Genomic DNA, 10,557 nt, shown 5'->3' on the forward strand with positions numbered 1-10,557 from the left:
GAAATGGGGGTCAAAAAAATGTTAGTAAGTATACCTGATGGTTCTCCAACTCAATACGGAGGTCCTCATAATGTTGTTTGAGGAAAAAAAATTAGGTGCTCTGTTTACCTGATCCATGGGCTAATACACACTAAATTTTGAGGAATTTGCGAGATTCTAAAAAGGGCCTGTAGATGCGGAAATATGGGTGATAAAAATTGTGTGACTATACGTGATGGTTACCCAACTCAATACGGAGGTCCTCATAAAGTTTTTTGTGAAAAAAAATTTGGGTGCTTCGGGCGCCAGATAAATGGGCTAATACACACAAAAAATTAGGAAATTTGAACGATTCCTAAAAAAGGGCATGAAGATGCGGAAATGGGTGTGAAAAAAATAGTGTGAGGTTACGTGATGATTCCCCAAGTCAATACGGAGGTCTTCATAAAGTTTTTTGATAAAAAAAATTGAGTTCTCCGGACGTCAGATCCATGGGCTAATACACACGAAAAATTGATGAATTTGCGCAATTCTTAAAAAAGGGCATGTAGATGCGTAAATGTGGGTGAAAAAAATAGTGTGATTATACCTGATGGTTCCCCAACTCAATACGGAGGTCCTCATAAAAATTTTTGAGAAAAAAAATTGGGTGCTCTGGGCGCCAGATTCATGGGCTAATACATACGAAAAATTGAGGAATTTCACGATTCTTAATAAATGGCTTGTATATGCGAAAATGGGGGTGAAAAAATAGTGTGAGTATACGTGATGATTTTCCAACTCAATACGCAGGTATTCATAAAAAATTTTGAGAAAAAAATGTGGGTGCTCTGGGTGCCAGATCAATAGGCTAATACACACGAAAAAGTTAGAAATTTGCGTGAATCCTAAAAGGGTTTGTTGATACAGAAAATGGAGGTGAAAAAAATGGTGTGAGTAAACGTGATGGTTCCCCGTGTCAATACTCCTTATAATGTTTTTTGTGGAAAAAAAATTGAGTGCTCCGAGTGCCAGATCGATGGGCTACACACGAAAAATTGAGGAATTTGCGCAATTCCTACAAAAGGGCTTGTAGATGTGAAAATAAGGGTGAAAAAAAATGGTGTCAGTATACGTGATGGTTCCCCAACTCAATATGGAGGTCCTCATAAACTTTTTTGAGAAAAAAAATTCGGGTGCTTCAAGCGCCAAATCCATAGGCTAATACACACGAAAAATTAAAGAATTTGCGCGATTTCTAAAAAAAGGACTATAGATGTGGAAATAGGAGTAAAACAAATGGTGTGAGTATAGGTGATGGTTCTTCAACTCAATACGGAGGTACTCATAAAGTTTTTTGGAAAAAAAAATAGGTGTTCCGAGCGCCAGATCTATGGGCTAATACACACGAAAAATAGAGGAATTAGCGCGATTCCTAAAAAGGGGTCTAAAGATGCAAAAATGGGGGTGAAAAAATGGTGTGAGTATACGTGATTGTTTCCCAATTCAATACGGAGGTCCTCATAAAGTTTTTTGAGAAAAAAAAATTGATTGCTCCTGACATCAGATTACTGGGCTAATACACACAAAAAAAGTTAACAAGATCCACACCACTTTTTTGGTTGAGACAATCATGAAGATGCATCAAATTTTATACATTTTAGCATAAAGCTTTGGCTCATATTTTATACATTGCTTGGTTGAAATCCATTTTAGGTATTACAGACAGAACCACAAAAGTTGGAATCAAACAGAGCTATCTGATTAGTCATATTCCAAAAATTCATGAAATATTTATGTGGTTGTTGCTTGGTTGAAATCCATTGTAGTTGCAATGTGATTAGCGTTTCATCTCGTGTCATGCACACATGTGATTCTTTACTTTATTAGGTACTCTCTTGACAAAGTAGGGGAAAAAACATGTAATACTACAATTGTCAAAAAGAAGACGTGCTATATCCCACAATTGCCAATGAAGTAGGTTGAAAATTATGAAATTTTGGGTTCAAATCCCGCCTAGACAAATACCAAGTGATTGTTTCACATTTGTTCTAGCCTTGATGAACAAAGCTATCTAGTACTTGTTGGTAGGAGGTGATAAGTTTTCCATGGAATTAGTCGAGGTGCGCATAAGCTAACCCAGACACCACGGGGAAAAAGGGAAGGGAAAGTTTAGGCATATATACCAAACTAGCTTTACCAACATAGCCGAAGCATTCATGCCATTATCTATGTCTAAAGTAACACTGTAATAGCCACAATTGTCAAACAAAAAAAGAGGGGGAGGAGGCGGATACTGTTTTATCTCGTGTATGTGCTTGTTGCTTCGTTGGAAACTGTTGCAGATGCAATATAGTTTTTACCTTTATTTGCTTCGTTGGAATTGTTGTAGACGACACAATGTGGTTCTACTTTATGCGTCCGCAACAGATTCCAATGAAGCAACAAGCACATCGACACGAGGCAAAACTCTAGGGTTGCAGGTAAAATGGTAATGAACCACAAGGGAACTCAAAAACAGCAGTATAATGTCGCTACAACTATCTCAATAAAACTATTCCAAATGAAAATGTGCAAGGAACTGATATATCTAAGACTACATAAAGGCTTGCAAACTAAATCCCACAAGGGGAGAACAAAAGCTTACTGAAGTTTCTGTAGTTTGTAACATGCTATTCCCGACGATACATCATATCTTTAGCTGTTTCAAATTCTCAATTTCCAGAGAGTCATGTGGCTTCTCCTCGGCTGCAACCTTGGTTCCTTCAACTGGCATTGTCGCACCCCTTGAAACTTCAAAGTCAAGTGGCTTCTCCTTGGCTGCAACCTTGGTTCCTTCCACTGGCATTGTCGCACTCCTTGAAACTTCAAAGTCAAGTGGCTCCTCTCTCTTAGTCGGTTGGACTTCAGAACATGATTTCTCCTCAGAATGGTCATGTAGCGATTCGGCCTTGCCTAGCACTGCTTTACAAGTTGGTAAGTCAAGTACCTGAATTTCGGGTGCCTTTGAAGCTAGTGGTTCGTCAACTAGAAGAGGAGGAGCTTTAGGAACAGAGGGTACAGCATAAACTGGTGCCACCCCCAAACCTGAATGCCTCATCACCCTATCTAATGTGGGAAGTTCCTCTGCCCGAACAGGGGGTGCAGCATAAACCGGCACTGCCTGTCTTATACAGACAGGTGGTGCCAGTCCCAGACCTGGAGGCCTCATCACCCTAGGAGGCTGAGATGATTGAGGAAGTGGTGGTGCAGAGAAAACAGGAATTGCATTCCGTATGGTCACCGGAGGAGCCATCCGATGGTGTGGGCCAAAATGCCTGACAGGAATATATGGTGCTGCACCAGCAGCAGGGAACTTCTCTGGTCGAACCCTGTGACTATCCATAGCAAAACTGTCCTTTAAAATATTATTTATGGTTTGAGCAGTCCTTGGACTCAATGATGCATCACTTCCTGTATTATCAATGGGTCTACTTTGAGAAGCAGGTTTTAGACACAACGGACTGACCGGTCTACTGCGAGGAGCAGTTCTTGGACATATTAGGGGAAGAAGTTTTGATGTAGTAGATGAAAGCTGCTGTACACTTGATGGTCTTGGATTAGGTGTCGGAAATTTAATTGGGAATGATACTCTAGCCGCCCTTGCCTTCAAAATGTACCTTTGTAGTGCACGTGCAACAGTTACATGCTCTTGCTCATCATTTCTTCTTCGGTCTGGTTTTGCACTTTCAGACTGCTGTGCCACTGATAGAAAAAAAAGTAGAAGAATGTCATGCAGTATAGTACACCTAGTTATTGCTGATTGTACAAATTAAAGCTTATCATCAGTATGCAAAGTGAACATCAATCTACTAACGTTTTCTCATCAGTAGGTGAATATCAATCTAATTGAAAATTAGAAACTGAAATATTATGATTGCAAGCACAAATATTCAAGCAAACATTAGATTGTAGCAGTCGAAGTTCTCCTAAAAATTGATAAACCAAGCAACACTGATGATATAAACATTTGTAAACATTCAGGCAAAAATCACACTCTTAGCACTTAAATACTTCTCCATCAAGTTCTTTATAAGAAGGTTGGAAATCACTGGACCTCCTAGCATATCAATTTCTAATGAGTTGGCGGGACGAGAGTCACTAAGCTCTGAAGAAAAGAAATAGCCAATCTGGTTTTTATCTTTTTCATTGTTCAATAAGAATTTCAGGCTGCAACATAGTATCACTTGCCCTAGAGAGTGGTAATTGACTCGCTCATCAAGTAAAGCTCTAGCTCAGCCCATTTTTTTATAATAGAGCAGAGCTTTGAGCTTGTATCCTAACACACACACATAAACATGAATTTATGGAAGTACAGATATTTTCTCAAATATTGTATAGTTTGTAATCAATGATGATCCTTGTAAGAATTCGCGCAAGAAGATTCTAAACCACTATTTAGTTTCTAAATACTAGTTTCTAGAAATAATATATCATTGAGCTTGATAACTCAAGCTGGTTTATTTACTTGTACTAATTAATTATTAACGCTTATTTAATATTTAACTGAAACTCAAGCTCAATTATCATAATACTTGAGTTTAGCTAGCTAAACATGATAACACCAATGTGTCCAGCATTATTGACAAAACAAAAGGGCAAATACATGTATGTGTGTCACCAGACCAAACCAAGAGGCATACATGTGTAGGTTTGAGCATCTCAAACCACACTTGTCACCACACCACATGCCCATAATGTACTTCTATGTATTATAGCACCGCACCCGAAGTCAAGCATACATATGACGATCTTCACGTGTGAATAGCCGAGAGGAACGAAAGGCAGAAGATGACAATGAGAAAAGGCGCAGCATCTGGATGGGCAGAATGGATGAGTAAAAGATGTCATACCATGGAGTGGGGAATAGCATGGTTCAATTGCCATGTAATTAGCATGGTTCTAGTTTAGAGCACCTTATTTGCTCCCTCTTCACCTTACCAGTACTATTATTATTCTAGCATTATCTAATCCTTCAATTGTATTACTACTGTTGTTTTTTTACTTTGGTTATCTTTACTATTTTTGCTGTCAATATTATTCTTTTCTTCAATATTTTCAACACAACTTTTTTTCTTATCTTGTGTTTCTCAAACCTGTTATGAAAAACACTTTTCTTGAGCCAAGGTTCTATCGGAGACAACCTCTACCACATGAAGGTAGGGGTAAGGTTTGTTGTTGTTGGGTATGACCGCACAGTGAATATCTATTAATATATTTTCTTAGACTGTTCTTTAGAAATATATACCAATCTATTCATATCGGAACCAATCGAATCGGGAATTATTGAGATGTGAAACCCAGCAAACCTCATAAGGTTGTAATATCTATCTTATAGGTGGGAACGGAATCAAAGAATATATATACCATTAGAAACCCGTTATGTAGAGATCGATCTAGGGTGACCAATCTAACTCTTTCCCCATAGCCCTAGGCTTGTGTCTCAATCTACTATGTGTGAAATATAAGAGACTAGTTCTTATAGAGAGATTCCCCTGTCTAATTCCACATCTTGTAACAGAAGGGAGTCAGTGTGGCATAAAAGGCAATAGCAACAAGCAGAAACAATAAGATAATAAGATAACTGAGGTTAAAGGAATGACAGAAATAGAAATCGATAAAAAATGAAAAACAAGAATAATACTAATGCATAGAAACAGGAAAAGAAATATGTCTGACTACATACTAATCCCTCTATCCTAATTCTTTACCTCCATACCCTACTACCAAGGGTCATGTTTTCGGTGACTAAAAAGACGAATTGGCAAATACATATGTGTGTCTCGCTAGACCAACCCAGGAGGCATACATGTGTAGGTTTGAACATTCAAAACCACATTTGTCACCCACCCCAGAAGGAGCTTATCCATCAAATGTGGCTCTGCTTTGCAACAATGCAAAAAGATAGAGCGGGGGGAGAGGAAGAAAAAAGGATGGGGAGGCAAAGGGCACATATGTACAGTGACAATTAATAGGGAAATGTCCAAGCAACACTTGATTTATCATTTTTCCAGTAATTACTCATTAGTCATTTTGCCGTCCATGCAAATTATTGCTCAAATCAACAGTGATCTTCACATCATGATGCAAAATACGACATCATGAATCACTGAAACTTCTAACCAATAGGACATTCAACGTTTGGCAATGCAGGGAAGAATGTCGCAATAAATGTGATGTAGTCAAGTGTGTACAAAAGGCAAACAGGCAGGTGTTAGGTCGGGTCGATGTATTTAGTTGGACTTAAGGGGAGACAAACAGGTGGATGGTGATTGCCATTAACATTATCAACTATTTGAAATAAAAATACTGTCTGTTTGAAAGATGAAAATAATACCATAAGATGGCTTCGTACACACTAGCATATAGATCACTAGATAGATAAAAGGACCATATGTTGCTAACAGCATAAGATAAAACTGGAGAATGAAGCTTCTTGAGAACCAGGCGAAGACAACATCGGAAGACGAAAACCACCCTTATCCAAATAAAAATTCTGAAGACAAAAACCAGAATCCAGTAAATTTGGATCTTTACATGAAGGATCCAGCTAGGCTCTTCAATTCATGATTTGGCATTTATAACAATTCTATAAGCCTCGCCAACACACACATGACGCAGCTTTACGATAACTTCTTCACAGAGAAATAAAGTTTCCAAATAACTCATGCAGTAAATATCAACTGGTTCATAAACATTGGAATCACTTACATAATTTCAGAGATGACCAAGCTGCCATAGCTGCATTCTTTTCAGCTTGCTTCTTATTCTTTGCTGACTCACCAGTAAATGTAACGCCCGCCAACTCTACTGTGCAGGTAAAGACAGGAAGATGTCCTAGACCAGATCTAAAAGTCGTATATGCTGGCAATGATGCTCCTACTCTTTGTGAAACTTCCTGTAAGAGATTCTTATATACGCCTGTCTCATCCTACAAAATCATGGGCATACAGAAATTAGAAACCAAAATACCATTCAGAAGCAACCACAAAGGCTTATTCTTTCACATCTAAGTCTAAGTACCATATATTAATTTAAAACAATTAGGTACTACATAAAATCAATGGAGGCCATAATTTATTGTGATAATGTTGAGCTCACTTGCACCAGTGCTATCATTTTTTACTGCAACAATATCTATGATATTGGTCGGAAAAATTAAGGTTTGTTTTAACACTAAATTTACTTGACAACAAGATTATCATGATACAGAAATGATGCAACTTTACATATTGAGTCTAACTACCTACAGGACCATCAGAAGTTGGCAATGTCCTCCAGAAGTTCTGGACTCATATCTGGCCATCTTATATTAGAACCCTAACAAACAGAAGCACCACCTTCAGACTACTATGGTAGCTTGACTGACCTAAAGGTTTTGAACAGTCGTTTAGTGAATGTAATGTAGTACTCAGTCTAGACTATTGGGTACATGGCTTCTATGTTGGCCGTACAAAAAGTTCCTACCTAATACTGGTGCTTAAGTTTATTCACGTTGCACAGTACGAAAAACTAAGAATTCTAATGCCTGAAAACAAGGGAAACCAGTCAGAAGAGGACTACTAACAAATCAATATTCTTTTTTTTGTAAGGACAAACAGATATATTAAGATGATGACTCCAGAAATGCCATAACATCTACTCTCTACTTCACTTACTAAAGGAAATCACAAGACATCACCATTCCATACATTTGTAACTTCCATGAAAACATGCCTACAATTACTAGTTATTGTTTTCAGCCAACCCCTACCTAAGCCAGTACTATCTAAACTGCTCATTATTCTTTTTGCAGCTAAAAGCCACATAACAGGGAGCTCTGCTTCCCTCCTGAACTATGACAAGTTCAAGAAATTCATCATAGTTAAACTACATTGGCCATCAACCTACAACAGAAATTTGGGACTGAATATGTTTTCCGAAGCTCACATAGGCAGATAATTCCCGTAAATCAAACTAGGAAAAAACAAGAAGAAAAAAGGAAATATCTATATAAGGAAAAATTGTAAATACTAATCAAGAAACTAAAGAATACTAATAATATCACAACCTCACACAACTACACTTCTTAGATCATCTTAGTATAAATGACCAATATTTATTAACTTTCTCTAATGGAAGTGTCCGGGCTAGTTTCTGAGCACATGAGTCATGACTAATCCACCGGGTACAGCGTGCCAGCTACCCACCCCAGGGTAACTTAGCACACCAAGGGTGTAGAAAACCAATGGTCCCTGAAACTTGGAAAATTCACAAATGCAAATACAACAACAACATGCTCAATCCCACAAATGCATATACATTAAAGCTAAAAGTTGTAACATAGAAGATCAAATGACGTCATTCATTTTCAGGAAGCCAATCTCAAAAGGAAAAGCATAATTAAGAGAGCAAACTAAAAATCCCGCTAAAATCGGGGGCAAAATATACCAGAATTCTAGCAGCAAGCGAGTTGGAGGGACCTCGATTAGAGAGTGAATTCAACGCAACCTCAGCAGCAGAATGTTCAGCCTGTCGAAGTGTAGAGCAGTAATTTGGACTCTCAAAGACCTCACCATTGAAATTAACCGTAGCCTTAAACCTAGGCGCATGATCCGGACCTTCCCTTATACAAGTATACGACGGCAAGTTGAAGCAACTCCTTTGTGCCAGTTCCTGTAACTGGTTCTTATACATTTCCAGAAGCTTTCAACAAACAAGTTCAAATTCAACACAACAACAGCCAGGAACAAGGATCAAAGGAATGAAATGGAAAAAGTAGGAATCAGCGGATATCAATGAGATGAATCGGAGCTCCGATTACACTCGTCGTCGGCATCGTCGACGGAGGAGGATCGCAGGGCTGCTAGGGTTTTTGTATATATATATATATATATATATATATAGTGTTGAGTGTATGTAATGATTTTCTAGAGAGAGAAAGTTCCACTTGTAGAGAGAGAAAAGGAGAATAGATTTTGTGAATTTTTGAAGCCCTTTTAAGCATAGTGCTTTCTGTTTACATTCATCCGTTGGAAAAAAATAATTCTCTGCATGCATCCACACAATAAGGTTTCACATAAGGATAAATTTATACTTTATGGGATCGTTTGGTTGGCCTACAAGTTATCTATTTCGAAATTAATTATTTTGAGATTGTTATTCCATTCTTAATGTGGGATAAAAACAATACTATAATCTCAGGATAACTAATCCGATCAGGTGATTTTTTCTCAACCAAACATGAAATAAACTAATCCTAAAAATAATTTTGAGATTAGATAAATGAGCCTTATATATCCATAACTTTGTAAGTTATTTCTTTTTCGTCTTTCATTCGATGTCTGATACGGTAAAATTTGAATTTGCGTTGAGAAATTTCACATAGAAAGGTAAAACGTTCTCTAACAAAGGCAACTTTATATCTTGAGGGACTAAAACTTAAAACCTCTAATTAAGAATAACTTCGAAGAATCGTTAAATACTTTGCTATGACAAAGGATGAGTTAGTTTAACTGTTTCTTCTCTAATATCGTGAAGTTCATGTCAATTTATATGTATTTTGATTTATCTTTAGTAATATCTACCACTTTGCATCCACATAGATACCTATCAATATCAAAATGTCTTTTGAATTATAGACAAATGAAACGAATCATAAAATTCAAAACAATTGATCAGATTGACAATATTTAACAATTAAACTTAGATCGATATATTTTTATCAATTCATACTTATTATAGCTAATACATATAGTTAAATTTTAAGTGATATGATAGTATAACATTTTTATATGATTACTATCTTGTAGTATAAAAAATAAATTCTATGTTTAGTCTTTATTGGGGTGGGTGGGTGGGTGGATGTTGAAGGGCCAAAAGTTGACCATATGTTCCACATGTGTAGTATCAAAAACCAACATATGATGTGTATCAAATAAAAATGGTCTTAGTTGACTTTTCCTAATTGTCAATGTCCTACGTGGCAACAGCATATTCACCAACTTTTGAATAGGAATATATAGTTTTTATAATTTACTTGGTTTTCAAATAAGCAATATTATCTAAATATAAAAATAAATATCGAAGAGCCAACATAATTTTTAAAGTGTTCCTTTGCCCCTTCCAATCTACTCAATTCAAAAGTGTGCATTTTTTTCAAATATTATTTGTCTTTTCGATCAATCAGTAAAATGATAAATTCAACCGTAAATATCTTTTATTTAGAATATGTTGAAAAAAAATTATTCATCACGTAGAATATACATCAAATTTGCTAAGAATTGAACTTTCTAAACATAAGCATTTTTTAGAATGATGATCACCCAATCAACTTGTGGTTTTTGCGAGTTCAAGATCAGTCATGAGTTATAAAAAAAATAGTAGTGAACTAGAAGAAATTCACGACTTTGAATAGTTCTCTAAACATTATTGGCTTCCACTAACACAATTGAATATTCTGTTGGATACCTCCTACTACTGTAATAAGGTTACTCTACCACCAAAACTTAGGCAAATGGGGAGATATCACCAATTCTTTTTCACTCCCTTCATACTTTTTTTCCTAAATTCGCGATTGTC

General features: G+C 36.8%; 1 protein-coding gene across 1 annotated transcript; it reads right to left on the reverse strand.

Moving 5' to 3' along the window:
* Nucleotides 1-2,450: 2,450 nt before the first annotated feature.
* Nucleotides 2,451-8,936, reverse strand: LOC102585580 (double-stranded RNA-binding protein 2-like). The gene is made up of 3 exons (XM_006345734.2): nucleotides 8,428-8,936; nucleotides 6,709-6,928; nucleotides 2,451-3,702 (listed from the first exon to the last, which is right to left on the reverse strand). Exons 1-3 carry the CDS (start codon nucleotides 8,671-8,673, stop codon nucleotides 2,648-2,650), a joined length of 1,521 nt encoding a protein of 506 aa, XP_006345796.1. The 5' UTR covers nucleotides 8,674-8,936; the 3' UTR covers nucleotides 2,451-2,647.
* Between the last annotated feature and the right edge of the window lie 1,621 nt (nucleotides 8,937-10,557).

The sequence above is a fragment of the Solanum tuberosum genome, unplaced genomic scaffold (assembly GCF_000226075.1).
Source record: "Solanum tuberosum cultivar DM 1-3 516 R44 unplaced genomic scaffold, SolTub_3.0 scf00072, whole genome shotgun sequence".
In the NCBI taxonomy this organism is placed as follows: Eukaryota; Viridiplantae; Streptophyta; class Magnoliopsida; order Solanales; family Solanaceae; genus Solanum; species Solanum tuberosum.

Bases quoted from the DNA above. Each gene is read 5' to 3' on its own strand.
- LOC102585580 (XM_006345734.2), bottom strand. From the start codon at position 8,673: ATGTATAAGAACCAGTTACAGGAACTGGCACAAAGGAGTTGCTTCAAC. The intron at 6,929-8,427 runs GTATATTTTGCC...ATGATTTTGTAG, and splicing joins CGCTTGCTGCTAGAATTCTG to GATGAGACAGGCGTATATAA. The intron at 3,703-6,708 runs GTAAGTGATTCC...TTTTTCTATCAG, and splicing joins TTGGTCATCTCTGAAATTAT to TGGCACAGCAGTCTGAAAGT.